General features: G+C 45.8%; 1 protein-coding gene across 1 annotated transcript in view; it reads right to left on the reverse strand.

Moving 5' to 3' along the window:
- Positions 1–661: 661 nt before the first annotated feature.
- The window catches only part of LOC141271307 (beta-microseminoprotein-like), a 41613-nt gene continuing 18350 nt past the window's right edge, over positions 662–23924 (reverse strand). Inside the window, exons 2-4 of the mRNA XM_073681421.1 lie at positions 16553–16661; positions 7246–7351; positions 662–1157 (exon numbers count right to left, since the gene is read on the reverse strand). Of these exons, the coding sequence (XP_073537522.1) occupies positions 1031–1157; positions 7246–7351; positions 16553–16661 (342 nt within the window). The 3' untranslated portion in view covers positions 662–1030. The remainder of the gene's footprint in view (positions 1158–7245; positions 7352–16552; positions 16662–23924) is intronic.

Raw genomic sequence — 23924 nt, forward strand, 5'->3', positions numbered from 1 at the left:
GCTGTCGTACCTGCACATCTTCCTAGTGGGAGTACCGTTGTTCTGTCCCCCGGAAATGGGGTGAGTGTAGTGCATGCAGCTATCTGAGCTCTGTTCCACACTCCATCCTTACCCGGGAGTGGAATACCACACCTCTCGATCGAGGTGCAATACCCCTGTAGCAGCCGAGTCCTCGGGGTGCTACATATGCATATCGCATACTTGTAGTCACATGACCACCCATTCCCGGCTCTAGGGAATCCTCACAGTGTGAGCTGAGTGAGGTTCAACAAGTCTGCTGTCACATAGTGACTGCAGACTTGTAGTTTGAGGCCGGACGACCCCTTTAAAGTTTTGGAATAGTCAAGCCAAAGCACTGACCCTAATCCAATAGAAATGTTGTAGAAGGACAAAAAATGAGAAGTTCATGGGAGCAAACCTACCAACATAAAAGTTGAAGCTGTTTTATAGGACGGAACAAGCTGAAATTCCTCCAAGCCTATGCACAGGACAAATCAACACTTATCAGCAGCATCTAGATTCACTTATTGCTGCACAAGCGGGTCACACCAGATACGAAAAGCAAAGGTTCACATACTTTTGCCACTGATAGGCATGTGATATTGGATCATTTTCATTATTTTAAAATTATATGAATAGTCTAATATTTTTGATTCATTTGTTTTATTTGGTTCTCTGTATCTACTTTTATGACTGTGTGAAAATCTGATGTATTTTAGGTCAAATTCATGCAGAAATACAGAAAATTCTGACGGGTTTACAAACTTTCAAGCACCAATTTAAATCCAATAAGGAAGAACTTTTAAACTGTTATATTTATTATAGATGGTGCACAGTCTAGGACAACTTGTACGACATTTAATAAACCACTGTAAAAAAGTTGCAGTTCACATATACAGTACAATGCAGGTAAGTGCAATGCTGCTCTGATAGCTGTGTAATAGGTCACATTTATTCAATATACAACTGGCCAAAAAAATACTTCTGAATATAAATCAGCTTGACCTTGATGTTTCTTGTGATCACCGAGTCACATTAAAGCCATGGTCTCACATGGTCCAGTAGAGTTGTCTCTTCTGCTAATAATGTATGTGCAAGAAGATTTATTCAGAGTGGCTTTACAAGCTGTCGGGTCATTCAGGACTGGCTTCATCATCCTATGAAGAAATGAATGGTTAGTGAGTCATGTAATCTTAGAATTTCAAGCAACATACTGCTTTTCTTGGGGATATCTGTACTAATTGCTAAACTACTTATAACAGAACCGTAACTGTACTTACTTTGAAAAGCCATGTGAAAATGGTGCTTTTGAAAGCTTAAACTCATCTTAATCTGATTAACAGCTTTTCATAGTCCTTCCTTCCTACTGCTGCTGAAAATTTGCCTACCCTGCCTGATTGACAAGCTCCGCAGTGTCACGCCTCTTCCCTGCTGCTGATAAGATCTCATTCTGTTCTATACAAGCTGCAGCTGTCCGTAAAGCTTGGAGGGTGAAGATTAAATACATTTAGGCTATGTGCCCACGATGCAGAAATGCTCAGGATTTTTCCTGAGCGTTTCTGCATCTCCCTGGCAGAAAAAACACATACGGATTGTACATGCGGATTGTACATGCGGATTATACATGCGTTTTTCCTGCCAGGGACATGCGGATGTGAAGCGTTTTTCACATGCATTTCTGCATGTGGGTTGACAAGCGCTTTCCAAGCGATTTTAGCATCACTTGGAAAGTGCTTGACAACTTGGTCACACTATTTAAATCCATGCAACCGGCATGGATTTATATAGTGTGACCGAAAGAATGGTAAAAAATAAAAAATAAATATATACTTACCTTCTGATGGCCCCCAGTGTCTTTATCCGATGCGTCCTGGCTTGCCGGCAGCTCGCGGGAGACTAAAGGACCTGCCGACATCAGCGGTCGCGTGACCTGTCACATGGCTAAATGACATCATGGCAGGTCCTTTTCAGACCATCGCTGCCGGCAAGCCGAGACGCATTGCTAAGGACACCGGGGGGGCCATCAGAAGGTAAGTATAATGTATATTTTTTATTTTATTCTTCTTTTTACAGGTACTATGGTACCCGGGTCCGGAGGAGAGTCTCCTCTTTTCCAAACCCGGGTACCATCCGCACATTGAAACGCATGGATTCCGCATCTGCAGATGCAGTGATGCGGATTCCATGGGTTCCAATGCAAGTCAATGGCGGCGAAAACGCCGCGCTTCCGCAAAATAATTGGTAGTGCTGCAGACTTCCGCAGCATGTGCACAGCACATACGGATTATCATTGGGGAACATGGCAGACCTTCTACGAAGCATTTTTTTAAGCGTTTCTGCAATGGAATTGCCGCTGCAGAAACGCTTAAAAAACGCATAGTGGGCACACAGCCTTAGTGTCCTTTGTGCACACCAGTTTTAATTAACTGGCTCGCTGGAGTACAATGCACCTAATTCATTAAGAGGTGCACAGCACTTAATGAATTATGTGCATCTCTTAACTGGCATGCGCCAGAAATGTACTCAAGTCAGCGACTGGAGTACATTTTTGGAGTAAGTTGCGTCACTAAAGTGGTGCAGTTTTTCATTAGTTTGATGGGTGGGCTTAGCCATGGTAATGTCACTAATGGCAGACTATTCTTGCCTAATCATTGCTTGGAGTTTATCACAATTTCTCTTTTTTTGTTTGTCCTGATGCTCTTTGAGGATTGACTACAGGTTCTCAATGGGATTGAGATCTGGGAAGTTTTCTGGCCATGGACTCAAAATGTCAATGTTTTGTTCACCGAGCCACTTAATTATCACTTTTGTCTTGTGACATGGTGTCCCATTATGCTGGAAAAGGCATTGCTCATCACCAAATTTTTCTTGGATCGTTGGGAGAATTTACTGTTGTAGGATGTTTAGATCCCATCTTTTTTCACGGCAGTGTTCTTAGGCAAAAGTGATAGTGAGCTCACTTAATGGAGGAAAAGTAGCCCCACAAATTAATGGTCTCAGGAGGATTTACTGTTGACATGACACAGGGCTCATAACAGTGCTCACCTTATCTTCTCCGGACAATCATTATTGTAGATGTTCCAAACAAACTGAAATGGGCTTCAGCAGAGAAAATAACTTTATCTCAGTCCTCTGAAGCCCAATCCCTTAGTTCCTGCAAAGTTATTTTCTCTGATGAAGCCGCCTTCGGTCTGTTTGGGACATCTGGAAGAATAATTGTCCGGAGAACAAAAGGTGAGTGCTACCATGAGTCCTGTGTCATGCCAACAGTAAAGCATCCCGAGACCATTCATATGTAGGATTGCTTTTCATCCTAGTGAGTGGGCTCACAATATCTGAAGAACTTCTGCCAATGATCCAGGAGCAATTTGCTTCTGAAAAATGTTTTTTTTTCCAGCATGGTGGAGCAAGGCAAAAGTAATATAACATTGAAATTTTGGGTCCATGGCCAGGAAACTGCTCAGATTTCAATCTCATTGAGAACCTGTGGTCAATTCTCAGGCTATGTGCACATGATGCGGTGTTAATGCGTTTCCGCAGCGTTTTTTCCTCTGTGGAAACGCATTAAAACAGCTTGTTAATAGGTCTGGAATGTATAGCATTGGTAATCCGCATGTGCTGTGCACATGATACGGAAATTTCTGCTCCGGATTACCATTGCGGCAAAAACCGCAGCAGGACCATTTCTAGCGAGATCCAGCTGCAAATTCGCGCCCATTGACTTGCACTGAATAGCAGCAAAAAGCAGTCAAAAAAAAAGAAAAGAAAAAGTAAAAAAAACCAACAACACCTGTATACTCACCTGTGTGGCGGCCCCCGGTGTCCTACTGGTCCCCGGCAGCGATGTCTTCAGCTCGGTGGCCAGCGGTACACTGCCGGGAGGGGGCTCGTTCCCAGCAGTGTACTACGCTGCCAGGACCTACGCTGACGTCACCGATCACTTGATGGTCACGCGACCATCAGCTGATCGATGATGTCAGCAATCACATGATCGCAAGAATGTTCCCACGGTGTCTAGCTCACTGGGGCTTATCAAATGATCTTCAGCTGATGAACCCCAGTGACCTCCTGCAGCCTGTATACTGACAGGGGGTGATTTTACACCTATCAGTATACAGTGCTGTATTCTACAGCTGTGACATCACTGATTTCTGATGTCACAGCTGTAGAAGTGACCTGGATCGTCGTAGGACACTCGGCGGTGATCGTGGACTGCATCGTTGACAGCGGACAGGTGAGGGATACGGTTGTTTTTTATTTTATGTTTTTTTTTCAGGAGATTGAGTGCTTCGCAAAGGTGTGTAATAAAAAAAATTGTAGAACCGTGTGTGTTTTATTTCATTAAAATATTTTATTCTGGCCGTGTCTTTTACTGAAAAAGCGGTGACCACTTTACTTCGCAGTTAGTAATGGGGGCGTCTTATAGACACCCTCCATTACTAACCTGGGCTTCACGTCAGCCACCAATACAAGGCTGACGTGAGCCCTAACCCCATCCATTACCCCATTGCCACTGCTACAGGGCAGTGGGAAGAGCGAGGCTAAGCGCCAGATTTGGCACATCTTATGGATGCGCCATTTCTGAGACTGCTGAGGGGCCTAGTTTCCATGGCCCTTTCCCTGGCTATTAACATCAGCCAGCAGCTGTCAAGTTTAGCCTTTGCTGGTTAGATTTTATAGGGGGACTCCATGTCAATTTTTTGTGTGGGGCCCCCCTGTAATCTAGTCAGTAAAGGCTAAACAAACAGCTGTGGGCTGATATTAATAGCCAGGGAACATTGTTGGCTAACGGCCCCTTCTGCAGCTACTCATATCAGCCCCCAACGGTCGGCTTTCCCTCTGCTGGTTATAAAAATGACGTGTGAGCCCACACCATTTTTTTTTTTATTTTAGGCTCTGTACCCATAAATCAGACATAGCACTGCTTTGGACACAAATTTTTGCTGCGTTCAAAACGTTGCATTCTATTGAACGCAAGTAAATCCACATGTGTTCACTGAACCATGCGGATTTACCGCATTCAATACATTCTAGTGGTCAAATTTCTGTTGTGGAGACTAGCGACTCCACAAGAGAATTTGACATGCTGCGGTCCTGAAAAATGCGCTGCATGTCAGTGTCCACGAGTGATTCGCAGCCTCTGGTGCACGCATAGTGGACGTGGGATTTCTAGAGATCCCATCCACTATAATGTAACATCTGGACACTGCGGATTTGACGCTGTATAAACACGCAGCATGAAACCTGCAGTGGCTCCTGATCGTGGCCATGTACCCAAACTCACCCGCAACGTATCAATTTCTGTAGCGGACATGCTAGTCTCCACTGCTGATTTTGACCGATTGAAGTGTCATTATATGCGGTGGATTCACATCTACTGACAACAAAAGTGCGGCATTAGAACACCATGTTTTGGACGCAACATAAATACTTTGCGTCAAAAGCTCTGCTTGTTGCTGTTTGTGGGGACGTAGTGACTAACGAACCAGCTGTGAGATGTTATTTAATGGCCAAGGACCATGTTTGCCTAATGGCACCTTCCCAGGGTAATAATAACTGCTCACAGCAGTCACATAAATTACATGAATAGAAATGCTAATTTAGATTGGGTAAATGGGACTAACTGACACCCAGCTCTTTTGTTTGGTGATGTCAAGGTGTCAATCAGACCTTTTCATGACCAAACTTTAATTAAAGTAAAGAAACACACAGACACAGTGTAAACACTTTATTTGAAATACAACAGACCCATTCTTTAATCATTTAAATGAACCAATATACTCACCCCAGTTCTTATGGTAATCCAAGGGCTTAAGCAATGTCCCACCAAATAACTTTATTTAGCTCCAAAAAGCATTCATTGATGTACAAAAACGCTTAAAAAAACGCATGTAAAAACGCGTCAAAAACGCATGTAAATCCGCATGCGTTTTTTTCTGCCAGAGAGGCTGAGTTCACATGATGCGTATTTAATGCGTTTCCGCTGCGTTTTTGCAGCTGCGTAAACGCCGCGGAAACGCATTAAAAACGCATGGTAGAAGGGCAGCAATGTTCCCCAATTGAAATCCGCATGTGCTGTGCCCATGATGCGGATTTTTCCGCAGCGTAAACGCTGCGCTCAAAAATCCGCAGCATGTCAATAAATTTTGCGTAAACGCGGCGTTTTCGCCGCCATTGACTTGCATTAGAACGCGCCAATACCGCAAGACTGCATTTGTACTTGCGTTATTGGCGCGTTCTAATGTGCGGATGGTACCCGGGTGTGGAGGAGAGGAGAGTCTCATCCACACCCAGGTACCATTAAAACAGCTGTAAAAAAAGAATAAAATAAAAAATAAATGTATATTTACCTTCTGTCGGCCCGCGCAGCGCTCCTGCTTGGTTCCTGGCACTTTGCAGTGAGTTGTAGGACCTGCGCTGACGTCAGAGTCATGTGACGGGTCACGTGACGCTGACGTGGGAAGGTCTTTCAATTCAAAGTTGCCGGGAGAACGGATTGAGCAGGACAGTGCAGGCCATCGGAGGTAAGTATATACACTCTCTCGGGTCACACTATATAAATCCCTGCTGTTTGCATGGATTTATATGGTGTGACCTAGTTGTCAAGCACTTTCCAGGTGATGCTAAAATCGCCTGGAAAGCGCTTGTCAATCAGCATGCGGAAACGCATGTGAATCCGCATGTATTCTGCAGGAAAAACGCATGCACAATCTGCATGCGTTTTTTCTGCCAGGGAGATGCAGAAATGATGCAGACATTTTCTGCTTCATTTCTGCATCGTGTGCACATACCCAGAGAGGCAAAAACGCTCAGGAAATTTCTGCTTCAAATCTTGAACGTGTGCACATACCATCAAAAAGCGATAGAATAAACAAAAACACAGAAATTGTGATAAACTCCAAGCACTGATTAGACACGAATGAGCTGGCATAAGTCAGGATTTGACCCAGAAGCTGATATCCGGCTGCCAGGGCAATTGTAGAAGTCTTTAAAAATAGGGGTAACCACTATAAATATTGAGTCCTTGTATAAACTTGTATTTGTCAATAAAAGTTTAAAAATATATGAAATGCTTATAATTGTATATAAGTAACCATAGAAACATATGACTAAAACCTGTAAAAAAAACACTGAAACAACAAACTTTGTGAAAACCAAAATGTATTTCAGTCTCAAAACCTTTGGTCATGATTGTAGTCCACAACTCATCTTTACTTATTTATGAATGCGTACATACAGCCTTACCTGCTGCAGCAGTTAATCTCGCCATGTGAGTCACAAGTACAATTTAAGCATTCATCCTTAAACCATGTTGAATTTATTGCTCTTTTGATGTCTTCATCCATGCACCCTATGGTCAAAGAAGATCATTGGAATGAGTGGCAATATTTCACCAGTTGAATCCTGGAGAAAAACTGGCCATAAACCTTAGTTTCCCATTGACATTCAGATCCTCTAATGAGTAATGAATAATTTTTGCTGAATATTATCTTGCCCTTACTTGGGCCGCAATTAGAAGAAACTGTTCGGACAGAAAGAGAAAGTTGTGGCTTTTGGTTAAGTCGAACTCCCCCAATAGTAGTGAGTGAATATAGGAGCAGTGTCTATCTGAGAGATAAGTATAGTTTTTTTTTCTTAAGCCACCCTAAGTGTCATATAAATTTTAAGACTTTCTCCCAAACCAAACCCCTCCCCTCCCTTATCGATCATCTGTCAGAGTAAAAGAAGCTCTCCATGCAAATCGCTGTACACAGGAGATGTGGCAAGCTCAGTGTCCATTCTAATTAGCATACCACTGTAGTAGTAGTAGCAGAGACCTGTGATAAATGTACAGTACAGACCAAAAGTTTGGACACACCTTCTCATTTAAAGATTTTTATGTATTTTCATGACTTTGAAAATTGTACATTCACACTGAAGGCATCAAAACTATGAATTAACACACGTGGAATTATATACTTAACAAAAAAGTGTGAAACAACTGAAAGGCTATGTGCCCACGATGCAGAAATGAACCAGAAAATTTATGCAGCATTTCTGCATCTCCCTGGCAGAAAAAACGCATGCAGATTGTGCATGCGTTTTTCCTGCAGAATACATGCGGATCCACATGCGGATTCACATGCGTTTCCGCATGCAGATTGACAAGCGCTTTCCAGGCGATAGCATCACTTGGAAAGTGCTTGACAACTAGGTCACACTGTATCCATGCAAACAGCATGGATTTATATAGTGTGAACCGTAAAATGAAAACAAATAAAGCTATACTCACCCCTGATGTCCCGGCGTGGCTGCAGCGCTCGTTCCTGTCTGGTTCCTGGATGCCGACATATCGCGAGACAGAGCGGTGAAGGGCCTGCGGTCACATGACTGTGACGTCACCGCAGGTCCTCAAGCGATGCCGGCATTCAGAGAGAAGCCGCCGGACAGGTGAATATAAACTTTATTTGCTATTTTATTCTTTTTTTACAGGTAGAATGGTACCCAGGTCTGGATGAGAGTCTCCTCTCCTCCAGAACTGGGTACCATCCGCACATAGAGACGCATAGAAGCCGCTTGTAAAAATGTACAGTCGCGGTTTCTATGCGTCTCAATGCAAGTCAATGGTGGGAGTTCCGCTGCGCTTCTGACGCGCCCCAGGGCCTGTGTCGCGCTGCGTTGCGCACGCGGGAGCTTACCCGGAGCCGGATCTCTTGAGGGTTGTAGTCTCGTGGCGGTGACCCGGTCCGTGCCCAGGGAGTCAAACTGAGCGGCGATGTATCAGCGGTAGATGTTGGACGACTACGCCACCCGTTGAGTGCAGCTAAGGAGCTGCTGCTGCAGGGCAGACCGCTGAGGCCGGTGGTAGGATTGTGCAGCATGATAGTATAACCCCCAACGGGAGGGGTATGGCCTTAGGGCAGCCGACGTGGATGATGGGGGTAGCAGGAACCACTCGGAGACGGTACGGTGTAGTTCAGGGTCTTTACTGGTGACAAAGATAGACCCTCCCGGAGTACTGGCTAGCGATTGGGGCCTGGTCAGTCCTTGAGCACATGGGATCTCCCCTGGCCAGGCGGAGTTGTAGGCCTCCCAAACTAACTGTACTCTTCTGGCTACCTTGCTAGAGGCGGGTATAAGTAGCCCACGTCCCTGAGTGTACCGTGTGGTGCTCACCCGTATGGCCGGTGACTCGGGGCCTTCTAGTAGCTTCCGCTCCACGACGGCGGTGCTGGTTCCATGCGTGTGACCGTGCCTTCGGGTTTCTTGGCCAGAGGACCTGGAATCCCCTGCCTGACGGATTCTGCTGCTGGGTAGGAGTTAGTCCCCACAGCCTCGGACTCCGGGTCCGGTAAGAAATCTTCTCAGTCAGGGCGAGCTCTGCAGCTGCCAGCCCCTGACTCCTTGTAACACTGCTCCCACAGAGCTCCTGATGTTCTGTTCCTATATCTGCTTCTTTTCTCTGTCTCTACTTCTTCTCTACTCCCTCACCCTGCCTCAGCCCCAGTTTTATATAGGGGAAGTTCTTCCCCTCCCAGGACTGTGCAGGAGGTGTGGCATGGATAGGATTCCTGACCAAGAGACCTCCCACCTGCTCTCAGACGTAATATCTCTATCACTGTGGCAACCAGACCCCTGGGGTGTCACATTCCCCCCTAGTGAATTTTAGTACTCCGGGACTAAACATATTTTAGAAAAACATAACAAGATATAACAATAACAATACAATAAAGAAACACATAAAGGTGGTCACGGCATGTCCGTAACCGGGTGCAGTCTTTGAAGAAAGCAAGGTGTCCATTTCACCAAAACAGGGAGACGTAACCAGGTAGGGGTCTGTCCTGCCCCGAGTCCTTAACAGTCTTCAGTCCGTCCTGGGTTACGCTCCAACTATGTACACAGGATTCCCGGTAAATCCACCAAAGACTCCTATAAACAACTAGAAACACATAATTATACACAAGCAACAAGAAAAACAGGTAACCACAAATAAAACAATTTATACACTTCAAATCCTCCAACGTGCGGGTAACTGGCCTCTAGTGGCCCTAGTGGACCTACGGAGCTGACTGTCTGGCCCTGAACTACAGGGTGTAGGAGCTGTCAAGGGTAAATTGGGCAGCTGTCTATGGGCCCTTTGGCTCACTAGGGATATGGCAGGCTCACTGCAAGCAGAGGGTTGATCCTCCTGATCTGCTGGTGTGGGGTCTTCTGCCTCCTGGACCGGCTGTTCTTCCAGCTCTACCTGTTGCTCCGTAGGTGCTTGGGATGCTGGTTGGAGGAAGGTGAGTACGGGTACCACAACTGCACCATTGACTTGAGTCCAAGACCGAGGGAAGTCTCCGAGCACAGTACTAACCATATCTTCCCTTTCCTCTACGGGTCGATGGTCTTCTTGTTCCTCTTCAGGGTTCCGTAGCTGTTCAGGACACTTCTTCAGGTGATCCCGGGATACAATGGCTGTGGTCTCCCCTCCGTCTTTACTGATGGTACAGACCTTCGGGTTCTCGTGGCTTGAGGGCAGTACGGTGTACGGGTCCTTCTCCCACTGGTCGTCCAACTTGTGGAGCCGTCTTTTCCTCTTCAAGACCTGCTCTCCGGGCACCAGGGGAACAGCGGGAGCATACTGGTTGTAAGTTTTCTCTTGTCTCTCCCTAGCCTGACAGAGACTTCGCTCCACGCTCTCCTGTACTTTCCCGTACTGCTGCTGCCTCTCTGTGTCCCAGTCTGCTTCTGGTGAAGTGTCCTCGGGTGTCAGGACTCCCATTTCCAGGTCAACAGGTAACTTACCAGGTCTCGCCCTCATTAGGTAAGCCGGGGTACAGTTGGTGGAACCTACGGGGATGTGGTTGTATAGGTCCACCAGATCGGGCAGCTTCTCAGGCCACAGACTGCATTCTTCCAGGGGCAACGTTTTCAGAAGATCCATTACCACCTGGTTCATTTTCTCACAAAGTCCATTAGTTTGCGGATGATAGGGTGTCGTCCTTATCTTCCGGCAGCCATACAGATTGCAGAATTCCTGGAAGACCTCCGCTTCAAAGGCAGGTCCCTGGTCCGTCAGCACTTGGTCCGGGTACCCGTGTGGACGGCAGAAGTGCTGCTGGAAGGCTCTAGCTGCTGTTTGAGCCGTTAAGTCCTTGACGGGGACGACAACCAAGAACCGGGAGTAATGATCCACGATGGTTAACGCGTAGACGTAGCCACTTCTGCTTGGGGTCAGTTTTACATGATCCAAGGCTACCAGTTCCAACGGCTGCCGGGTGACGATGGACTGCAGGGGAGTCTTCTGGCTGGCACGGTCCTTCCTCCTCAGGTTGCACGGGCCACAGTCTCTGCACCACCTCTCGATGGTTCCCCTCATGCCTACCCAATGGAACCGCCCGCGCAGCAGGAACTCCAGCTTCTTCCATCCGAAATGCCCAGCTCCATCGTGGTATGCCTCCATCACCATGGCTGCGTCTCGTCGTGGCACCACTACTTGCCAGATTAGTTCATGCGTCCGGGAGTTAACCATCCTGCGGCACAACTTCCCCTTGTAAAGGAACAGTCTACTCTTTTCTGCCCACAGTTGCTTGGCTTCCTCCGGAGCGTCTGGGTCAAGGCGAGCCTCTGGCCGAGTCAGCATCTCCTTCACCAGCCGGACGGCAGGGTCACTGTCTTGCGTTTCCGCCCAGTTGTAGTGAGGTAAGGGGTTAAGCGTAGCGCCTTGCTTACTCCTTACCCGATGGGAATACTGGATAGTCCCATGACGGTGAAACGCGGGGAGTTCGACTTCTTCCAGTCCCTCTGGATCTTCTCCTACGTCCGGTAGGTTTGGCATCCTGGACAGGGCGTCCGCGTTGGTATTGGAGCGTCCTGCCCGGTATTTGATGGTGAACTCATAGTTGGACAGGCGGGCCATCCATCTCTGCTCTAGGGCACCGAGTCTTGCCGTGTCCAGGTGTGTCAACGGGTTGTTATCCGTGTACACGACGAACCGGGAAGAAGCGAGGTAGTGCTTAAAGCGTTCGGTGACTGCCCACACCACTGCCAGGAACTCTAGCTTAAATGAGCTGTAATTCTCAGGGTTTCTTTCGGTGGGTCGCAGTTTTCGGCTGGCGTAAGCGATTACTCGCTCCTTCCCCTGCTGGATCTGGGACAACACGGCTCCTAGCCCGATGTTACTTGCGTTGGTGTAGAGGATAAAGGGCTGGCTGTAATCCTGCCGACTACGCCAAAGTTGACGCGCCCCAGGGCCTGTGTCGCGCTGCGTTGCGCACGCGGGAGCTTACCCGGAGCCGGATCTCTTGAGGGTTGTAGTCTCGTGGCGGTGACCCGGTCCGTGCCCAGGGAGTCAAACTGAGCAGCGATGTATCAGCGGTAGATGTTGGACGACTACGCCACCCGTTGAGTGCAGCTAAGGAGCTGCTGCTGCAGGGCAGACCGCTGAGGCCGGTGGTAGGATTGTGCAGCGTGATAGTATAACCCCCAACGGGAGGGGTATGGCCTCAGGGCAGCCGACGTGGATGATGGGGGTAGCAGGAACCACTCGGAGACGGTACGGTGTAGTTCAGGGTCTTTACTGGTGACAAAGATAGACCCTCCCGGAGTACTGGCTAGCGATTGGGGCCTGGTCAGTCCTTGAGCAGATGGGATCTCCCCTGGCCAGGCGGAGTTGTAGGCCTCCCAAACTAACTGTACTCTTCTGGCTACCTTGCTAGAGGCGGGTATAAGTAGCCCACGTCCCTGAGTGTACCGTGTGGTGCTCACCCGTATGGCCGGTGACTCGGGGCCTTCTAGTAGCTTCCGCTCCACGACGGCGGTGCTGGTCCCATGCGTGTGACCGTGCCTTCGGGTTTCTTGGCCAGAGGACCTGGAATCCCCTGCCTGACGGATTCTGCTGCTGGGTAGGAGTTAGTCCCCACAGCCTCGGACTCCGGGTCCGGTAAGAAATCTTCTCAGTCAGGGCGAGCTCTGCAGCTGCCAGCCCCTGACTCCTTGTAACACTGCTCCCACAGAGCTCCTGATGTTCTGTTCCTATATCTGCTTCTTTTCTCTACTTCTTCTCTACTCCCTCACCCTGCCTCAGCCCCAGTTTTATATAGGGGAAGTTCTTCCCCTCCCAGGACTGTGCAGGAGGTGTGGCATGCATAGGATTCCTGACCAAGAGACCTCCCACCTGCTCTCAGACGTAATATCTCTATCACTGTGGCAACCAGACCCCTGGGGTGTCACACTTCCGCAAAATTAAATGACATGCTGCGGATTTTTGTATGCAGCATAAACGCTGCGGAAAAATCCGCAGCATGTGCATAGAACATGCGGAATCCCCTTGGGGACCATGGGGGGCGGATTACCTAGCGTTTCACAAGCGTTTATGCTGCGGAAATTCCGCAGCATAAATGCTTGAAAAACGCTACGTGGGCACTCAGCCAAAATATGTCTTATATTCTAGGTTCTTCAAAGTAGCCACCTTTTGCTTTGATGACTGCTTTGCACACTCTTGGCATTCTCTTGATGAGCTTCAAGAGGTAGTCACCGGAAATGGTCTTCCAACAATCTTGAAGGAGTTCCCAGAGATGCTTAGCACTTGTTGGCCCTTTTGCCTTCACTCTGCGGTCCAGCTCACCCCAAACCATCTCGATTGGGTTCAGATCTGGTGACTGTGGAGGCCAGGTCATCTGGCGTAGCACCCCATCACTCTCCTTCTTGGTCTTACACAGCCCTTACACGGCCTGGAGGTGTGTTTGGGGTCATTGTCCTGTTGAAAAATAAATGATGATCCAACTAAACGCAAACCGGATGGAATAGCATGCTGCTGCAAGATGCTGTGGTAGCCATGCTGGTTCGGTATGCCTTCAATTTTGAATAAATCCCCAACAGTGTCACCAGCAAAGCACCCCCACACCATCACACCTTCTCCTCCATGCTTCACGGTGGGAACCAGGCATGTAGAGTCCATCCGTTCACCTTTTCTGCGTCGCACAAAGACACAGTGGTTGGAACCAAAGATCTCAAATTTGGACTCATCAGACCAAAGCACAGATTTCCACTGGTCTAATGTCCATTCCTTGTGTTCTTTAGCCCAAACAAGTCTCTTCTGCTTGTTGCCTGTCCTTAGCAGTGTTTTCCTAGCAGCTATTTTACCATGAAGGCCTGCTGCACAAAGTCTCCTCTTAACAGTTGTTGTAGAGATGTGTCTGCTGCTAGAACTCTGTGTGGCATTGACCTGGTCTCTAATCTGAGCTGCTGTTAACCTGCGATTTCTGAGGCTGGTGACTCGGATAAACTTATCCTCAGAAGCAGAGGTGACTCTTGGTCTTCCTTTCCTGGGACGGTCCTTATGTGAGCCATTTTCTTTGGGGACACATTCAAAGTTTGCCCAATTTTTCGGACTGACTGACCTTCATTTCTTAAAGTAATGATGGCCACTCGTTTTTCTTTACTTAGCTGCTTTTTTCTTGCCATAATACAAATTCTAACAGTCTATTCAATAGGACTATCAGCTGTGTGTCCACCTGACTTCTGCACAACACAACTGATGGTCCCAACCCCATTTATAAGGCAAGAAATCTCACTTATTAAACCTGTCAGGGCACACCTGTGAAGTGAAAACCATTTCCAGTGACTACCTCTTGAAGCTCATCAAGAGAATGCCAAGAGTGTGCAAAGCAGTCATCAAAGCAAAAGGTGGCTACTTTGAAGAACCTAGAATATAAGACATATGTTCAGTTGTTTCACACTTTTTTGTTTTTTTGTTCTGTACTGTACAGGTACTAGGTGAGAAGGATGCAGCTACTAGCTTCAAAAGAACTCTCTCTCATCCCCAGGGCATCCCCATTTTCTCACTGCAAGCTTGCTGATAACTACTTAGTGAGAACAGCCTGCAGCCTCCTACATTGTTCGTCGCCCAATCCTGCAATTGTCCGGACGATTCAGGGCAGCAGAGAGCTGTTTCAAGAGATCACAGTGGGTGGTCTCTGTCAGTATTCGAGATCGAGTGAATCCCTGACACTAATTATAAAGGGCAAAGATAGGAGTAAACCGTTTAAAGAATCACTAAACTTTTGGGAGATTTTTTTTAAGTTTTAGACTTTTTTATTCTGAGCAGATTAGTGGGTGTCAGTCTCCTAAGACCCCTATTAATTGCTGAAGAGGCCTCTTAGAAGTGTGCAGCTCAGAAGACAGTGGCACACAGCTCCTGCCTGAGCATGCACACGTTCTGGAGTATGCTTGCAGTAGAAAATGACTTTCTACTACATCCATACTCTTCAGTGTGTGCGCGTTCACGCAGGAGCTGTGTGCTACTGTCTTTTGAGCTGCACACTTTCAAGAGGTCTTTTGAGCAATTGGTGGGTGTCTCAGGGCCCTGACACCCCCCGATCTGTGCAACACAATGGGGACTAAAACATATAAAAAAAATCACTCAAAAGCTAAGTTACTGTGTAAGTACATTATAGGTATACCTTGTTCTTGTGCAATCCATAGAGTTGTGTTTGGCAATCTGTGGTGGTAAGCTGCAACCGACTGGTTAAACCCAACAGTCACTGAAGCCAGTGGAGGGAATTCATAAAGAGCTACTAATTCTAAGGCTAATTTTGGCATTCACCCCATTTGCTTTTTTTCTGTTTATGACACTAACCACTTTTCGGGAAAGTAGGTAGATTTAGCAGGAGGGGCACTGGCAACCAAGACATGATGAATTTACTGAAATTTATAACAGAATTTGGTCTTAACCCTGCATGAACTTGCGATTTTCCATTTTTTGCTCCCCTTCTTCCCAGACCCATAACTTTTTTTCCCTACTTTTCACATGCTTCAGAAGTCTCCATAGGAGCCTACAACCTGCAATCTTCTGATTGCCTGTGGTACACATAGCAGAGTTTCAGCCCTGCTGTGTGTAACAAAAGTTCTCATCTGCTATGAACGCTGACCGCTGGGCGGCGCTCATAGCAGATCGGCTATGATAACCACAGGGGTCTCCTGCAGACCTTGGGTTGTCATACCAACCCATCGGCGTCCCGCGGTCATGTGACACAGGCGCCAATGGGTAGACCTATTTTAAATGCCGCTGTCAGGCAAAAACAGTAATTAACTACATTAGTGATGTTTGACTGCTATTATTTTTCACTTAACTCTATATGCCTTTCTTGCCTGTCCTTCAAAAAAATAGTTTTTTAATTTGAACATATACATGCCCTGCATTTTTGTTTGTTTGGTCATATTTGCATTTCAAAATGCCAACGGGAAGGAAAACTGATACAGCTCTCTATCAACATAGAGGTAGAAATCTACCATAAATGAGAGATTTAACAACATAAATGGGTACACAACTAGTCTTGGGGCACCCAACTATTTTTTTTCAATTTCAGTGTCATATTTTTATGATCTATAATATGTTTAGGAAAATCACTAGGTAAACCTTGCAAGATGGCAGTGTGTAAATCCAGACATAGAACAGGACAGTTTTGCTACCATCCAATGTGTGATCTAGGACACTGGTTGGCAATGTAGCACCAATGGTGTTTTGTATGGACAAATATTCCAAGCCTTAACCATATATCTAGGTAAACATCTCTTTAATATTTACCATCAGGTTTTTCACCTGAACTTGAAAGTCTTGATTCTCTGTTTACACAAACTCCATTGGATAAAGTCACCAGGAAGCTGTAACCCAGTACAAAAGTCACCAGGCTGCTCTGAAAAATTAAGTAAAAGAGGGAAAGATTTTTAAGACTGCAAAATAACAGACACTTGTGACATTTAAAGTGAACATATTACATTGAACAACGTGTTTGGGCATCATGTTACATCATGTTACAGTATAGAGCAGGAAATATTGAGAAGACTGATAAATAATTTTATTGAGTTTATTCATTTACATTCCTAAGCTTTGAAATCCAGTGGGTGCTCCTTCTCGGTGATATACATTTATCTGTGTATGTACACTGTAAGAGGGTCACTGGTAAGCATGATATGTGCTGAGAGGAGTTAATCAGCCATGACAGGGCCAGGTTTATTGTAAGAGTTGGGCGGGACGGGTGTTCACCAAATCTCCACCCTAGTGTCACGCGCAGTGTGGGAAAGACTAAGTGCAACACAAAAGGGATGAGGGGAAAGAAGCCCAGACACTAGGGAAAAGGGGAGTGGAGACCCCCTGGCAGATCTAATAACACCCTGCCTACCCTACCGTCCCTATATTGGTTCTACACCAATCGCCAAGCAGGAAACCTAAGCCCTGTGTATCCCTAGAGCTAGGCCCTTGATAGGGAGGGGGGATGAGCACTGGTCAATTTCCACTACAAACTAAAGACAAGGGAGACAAACATAGGGGGAAAACTTAGCTTGATCAGACACCAGAGAGATAACACCAAACATCCTCCAAGGGCACCAGAGAGAAAGCTAGCCAACTGCTATAGCTACAAGCCTTCAGGGAAAATGAGAATATCACCGGTGACTCCCTGAAGCAAACTGAGAGTTTATAAACACCCAGACCAGGGTGTGTCAATCAGAGGGAGGTGGCTTATGGGTCCAAAAGTGAGAAGGATTAAGAAGGCTTCTGCAAAGCCAAACGCAGCCAGATGCAGAGCAACTGTCGGTTACATCTGACACACCCATGACAGTACACCCCCTTCTACGAGTGGATTCCGGACACACTGGACCAGGTTTCTCAGGATAAGACGTGTGGAACCAGTCTGGGGGCATTCACCTCTGATGCTGAAATCCACATCCTTTCCTCTGGACCATAACCCTTCCAGTGCACTAAATATTGCAGGCAACGACATTGAGACGAGAATCTACAATCCTCGAAATCTGAAACTCCAGATTACCATCAATCATTATTGGGGCTGGCGGTAGGGGAGAGGCTCAAGAGGTTCAACATATTTCTTGAGCAGAGACCTGTGAAAGACATTGTGGATCTTAAGGGCCTGAGGTAGCTTAAGACGAAATGCTGGTGGGTTTATGACGGCGGTTATTTTATAGGGACCAATAAATCTTGGTCCCAGCTTCCAAGAAGGAACCTTCAACTTGATATTCCTGGTAGACAACCAAGCAAACAAAGTCATTCACATTCAGGTCCGGACCTGGCAAGCATCTCCTGTCAGCCATTCGTTTGTACCGGTCTCCCATGATTTTCAAATCACTCAGAAACCCCTGCCACACCGAGGAGAGCGACAAAGCAAAACTTTCCTCCTCCCTAAACCCCTCCTCCACTAAAAGTACCAAACTGTGGATGGTAACTGTATGCACCAAAGAACGGTGACCTGCCGGTAGATTCTTGACGATGATCGTTAATAGCAAATTTTGCCAGCCGTACGTAGGATGCCCAATCCTACTGATTTTCGGAGACAAAACACCTTGGGTAAGTCTCCAAATTCTGATTAACGCGCTCGGTCTGTCCATTCAACTGAGGATGAAAGGCAGAGGAAAAGTACAGCTGCAACCCCAGTCGAGAACAGAACTCATTCCAGAACTTGGAAACAAACTGGGTCCCCCTATCTGACACCACATCGGAGGGAACCCCGTGAAACTTCACGATCTTATTTATAAACACCTGAGCAAGAGTGTTCGGAAGTGCCGATAATGCGATGAAGTGAACCATTTTACTGATCCTATCTACAACCACCAAAACCACAGTTTTGCTTGCAGATACCGGTAGGTCAGTAATAAAATCCATAGACAAGTGTGTCCATGGCCTACTAGGAATAGGTAACTGAAGAAGAGTACCAGACGGACGGGTATGCGATACTTTAGAACGCATGCAAATACTACAAACAGATACGTGTTCAACCACATCCCAATGCAAATACTGCAAACAGATATGTGTTCAGCCACATCCCGATGCAACCCAGGCCACCAAAAACGACGAGAAAGAAGGTCCGCAGTTGCCTTACCACCTGGATGACCAACAAGCAGAGTTGTGATGTTTCTTAATTACTTTGCGGCGCAGATTAGATGGTACAAATAACCTTCCTGAAGGGCAGGAGCCAGGGGCGTCCCCCTGAGCCTCCAACACCTCACCCTCCAGTTCAGGGTACAATGCCGAAATGACTCCCCCCTTCTGTAAAATCGAGGCAGGGTTCTCATGGTCACCACCACCACCAGGGAATCTCCGGGACAAAGCATCAGCCTTGACATTTTTGACCCCTGGACGGAACATGACAACAAAATTGAACCTAGTAAAAAAACAGGGACCATCTAGCTTGCCTAGGGTTGAGACGTTTAGCCGATTGAAGATATGACAGGTTCTTATGGTCAGTGATAACAGTAATAGGATGGACAGCCCCTTCCAACCAATGTTACCATTTTTGAACCCCAATTTAATTGCCAAAAGGTCCCTATTACCCACGTCATACTTTCTCTCAGCCGAAGATAATTTCTTAGAAAAGAAAGAGCACGGACGCCATTTACCAGGGGACGAACCCTGAGACAACACAGCCCCAACTGCCACCTCCGATGCATCAACTTCCAGAATAAAGGATTGGGAAGCATCAGGTTGAATGAGTATAGGTGCCGTGGCAAAACAGCTCTTTAGAGAGGAAAAAGCCTGCAGGGCAGCATCCGACCATTTGTAAAAATCAGACCCCTTCCTTGTCATGTGAGTGAGGGGGTTTTACAATTACTGAATACTTTTCGATTAATTTCCGGTAAAAATTAGTTAAGCCCAGAAAACGTTTTAGAGCCTTCAGGTTCTCGGGATGGTCCCAATCAAGGACAGCACGGATCTTCTCCGGATCCATCCAAAAACCCGAAGATGACAACTGGTACCCCAAAAACTGCACCTCCTGGACGCCGAAAACATACTTTTCTAGTTTGGCATATAGTTTATCTCTTAAGCACCTGTCTAACATGCCCCCGATGTGTCTCAACATCAGGTGAGTAAACCAGATAGACCACCACAAACCTGGAAAATATTATTAATGAAATGCTGGAACACCGCAGGTGCACTGGTCAGACTGAAAGGCATAACCAGACTCTCGAAATGCTCTTCAGGGTATTGAACGCTGTTTTCCATTCATCCCCCTTTCTGATTCTAAGTAGATTATAGGCTCCTCTTAAATCCAACTTGGAGAACACCTTAGCTCTCACAACCTGGCTGAACAAATCTGGAATCAGAGGAAGAGGGTATGGATCCCGGATGGTAATTTGATTTAATTCCCGGAAATCTAAACAGGGATGTAGACTGCCATTTTTTTTCTTCACGAAGAAGAACCTCGTCACCACAGACGAAGATGAGGGTCTGATATGTCCCTTCTCCAGAATTTCCGCAATGAAGTCCTTCATGGCTTGTCTCTCAGGGCCAGAAAGATTATACTGTCTGGACTTCGGTAGTTTAGCTCCAGGGTTCAGGTTAATAGGATAGTCATATGCACGATGAGGAGGCAAATCCTGACACCCCCTCTCAAAAAAAAGTCCTCAAAACCAGACAAAAATGAAGGTAAGGTCTCTGTAGAGACTGCTGAAAGTGAAATATTTAAACAGTTGTCATGGCAGTAATCTCCCCGCTCAATGATCTCCTTGGCTTGCCAATCCACCAATGGATTATGTTTAACGAACCAGGGTAGACCCAACACAATTGGGGTGGGAAGACCGTCCAGGACATGGCAAGAAATTATCTCAAAATGGACAGAACCCACCCTCAATTTTACACCATGTACTATCTGAGTCAACGCTCTCTGTGCAAGTGGCGCTGAGTCGATAGCGAAGATGGGAATGGGCTTAGCTAAAGTACAGCAAGCAAGACCATGAGTTCTCACAAACTCAGCATCAACCATGCTGACTCCAGCTCCACTGTGAACAAACACATACATTTTCTCAGTCTTGTTCTCTAGCACCACCTTTGCTGTCAGGACAAACCGGGAACTGCAGGTTGATGATAAATGTACGTCTTGCTTATCCAACTCCAGAATACCAAGGGTTAATCGAGTTTCCTTTCGCTTAGGAATCGAAGGACAGGCCCCAATAAAACGTCCCCTTTTTCCACAAAAAAAAACACACGCCCTTCTTTTTGCGGATCTCTGGGTAAATGTACGATGCAGAGGCACCCCCTAACTGCATGGGTTCTTCCACTACCCCCCCGTACTGGTTCACCGCCAGACCGCCCCCCCAGCAGAAACTACCTCAAAAGGCACAAGCTGAAGGCTTTACAATGGCCTTCACAGTCTCCTGACCTAAACATCATTGAAAATTTGTAGCTAGACCTCAAACTAGCAGTGCATGCAAGACGACCCTGGAATCTCACAGAACTAGGAGAATTTTCCAAGGAAGAATGGATGAAAATCCCTCAAACAAGAATTCAAATGACTCTTGGCTAGCTACAAAAAGGATTTACAAGCTGTGATATTTTCAAAAGGGGTGCTAGTAGGCACTAACCATGCAGGGTGCCCAAACTTTTTCATCGGCTCCTTTTCCTTTTTGTAATTATTAAAATGTAAAAGATGAAAAAATATATATTTTTTTGCCTAAAATACAAAGGAAATGTGTCACATATACTGTAACTTGAGCCCTTTTAGTGATCATTTCATCTTCAACTTGCTTAACTGCTCACAATAACAGTAATTTGTCTGTGATGTTACTGAGATGACTACTGCAAAGTAAACTCTTCAGCTCTACAGAACAGGAAGTGTGAATAGATTTTTACTAGTGTTGAGCGAACATGCTCGACACTGCTCGGTACTCGCCCGAGCATCACGCTACTCGGGATGTTCGGCGAGCACCGAGCATTTCCGGGTTACTCGGGCGGGAGCTCGGGTCTCCGCCCTGCATGTTTGGCGCTCTTTACAGAGCCAATGAACATGCAGGGATTGCCAGCCAGTCACTGTAATGCCACAGCCATGTTGTTTGTGGGCATTACAGTGATTGGCTGGCCGCACAGCGTCACCTCGAGTATTTAAAACCGGGCGCTGCCATCTTGGACACAGTCGCTCCAGATCAGACAGTGTAGGGACAGCGCTGCTGATTTAGGGAGAGATATATCCTGCAAAATAGTTAGTGTAGGGTCTGTAAAGGCTGCCAGATCAAACAAACAGTCCTTCTCAGGACTAATATCCATCCCAGGTATATCAGGCAGGCAGGCAGGCTGTATAGGAGACGCAGTGGTTATGCCAGCAAACGCTGCATTACAGTCCTGTGTGCTGCTCCTGTTGCTGAAATTGCTGGACTTAGCTCCAGGTCCCGGGGGCCAGGAAAAATCCTTTTTTTTAATCTAAATCCTCTTTTTTTTTCCTCCTTCACAATGTACAAATACACATCTTATTAACCTTTTGGTGCCCCCCCCCCAAAAAAAAAGTGTGCCTCTGATTTTTCAGACACAAATATATCTGTTGAAAATAGTCTGGTGTAGGCCAGAGAAATAGAAGTGTGGTTTTGCAGTTCTATGGGCCATTTGTATCTAAAAAAAACAGTTTGAGTGTGTCGCTCACTGTTCAGCCGCAAATATATATATATTTTAAAAAGCCTGGTATACACCAGTAAATTATTACTGTGGTTTTGATTTTCCACGGTAAAACATCTCTATTATCCTGTTTTTGGCATTTTTTGCTGTATAAAAATAATAAGTGTCTCCCTGATTTTTCAGGCACAAATATATCTGTTGAAAATAGTCTGGTGTAGGCCAGAGAGACAGAAGTGTGCTTTTGCTGTTCCACGGTAAAAATCTCTATTATCCTGCTTTTTGCATTTTTTGCTGTAAAAAAAAAAAAATTGTGTCTCCCTGATTTTTCAGACACAAATATATCTGTTGAAAATAGTCTGGTGTAGGCCCGATAAATACAAGTGTGGTTTTGCAGTTCCATGGTACAAACCTCTGTATTATCCACTTTTGGGCCATTTGTATCTAAAAAAAACAGTTTGAGTGTGTCGCTCACTGTTCAGCCGCAAATATATATATATTTTAAAAAGCCTGGTATACACCAGTAAATTATTACTGTGGTTTTGATGTTCCACGGTAAAACATCTCTATTATCCTGTTTTTGGCATTTTTTGCTGTATAAAAATAATAATAGTGTCTCCCTGATTTTTCAGACACAAATATATCTGTAGAAAATAGTCTGGTGTAGGCCAGAGAGACAGAAGTGTGGTTTTGCAGTTCCACGGTACAAACCTCTGTATTATCCACTTTTGGGCCATTTCTATCTAAAAAAAACAGTTTGAGTGTGTCGCTCACTGTTCAGCCGCAAATATATATATATTTTAAAAAGCCTGGTATACACCAGTAAATTATTACTGTGGTTTTGATGTTCCATGGTAAAACATCTCTATTATCCTGTTTTTGGCATTTTTTGCTGTATAAAAATAATAATAGTGTCTCCCTGATTTTTCAGACACAAATATATCTGTAGAAAATAGTCTGGTGTAGGCCAGAGAGACAGAAGTGTGGTTTTGCAGTTCCACGGTACAAACCTCTGTATTATCCACTTTTGGGCCATTTCTATCTAAAAAAAACAGTTTGAGTGTGTCGCTCACTGTTCAGCCGCAAATATATATATATTTTAAAAAGCCTGGTATACACCAGTAAATTATTACTGTGGTTTTGATGTTCCACGGTAAAACATCTCTATTATCCTGTTTTTGGCATTTTTTGCTGTATAAAAATAATAATAGTGTCTCCCTGATTTTTCAGACACAAATATATCTGTTGAAAATAGTCTGGTGTAGGCCAGAGAGACAGAAGTGTGCTTTTGCTGTTCCACGGTAAAAAATCTCTATTATCCTGCTTTTGCATTTTTTGCTGTAAAAAAAAAAAAAATTGTGTCTCCCTGATTTTTCAGACACAAATATATCTGTTGAAAATAGTCTGGTGTAGGCCCGAGAAATACAAGTGTGGTTTTGCAGTTCCACGGTACAAACCTCTGTATTATCCACTTTTGGGCCATTTGTATCTAAAAAAAAACAGTTTGAGTGTGTCGCTCACTGTTCAGCCGCAAATATATATATATTTTAAAAAGCCTGGTATACACCAG

The sequence above is a fragment of the Phyllobates terribilis genome, unplaced genomic scaffold (genome assembly GCF_046119375.1).
Source record: "Phyllobates terribilis strain yellow unplaced genomic scaffold, ASM4611937v1 Scaffold_5__5_contigs__length_657084704, whole genome shotgun sequence".
Lineage (NCBI taxonomy): Eukaryota > Metazoa > Chordata > Amphibia > Anura > Dendrobatidae > Phyllobates > Phyllobates terribilis.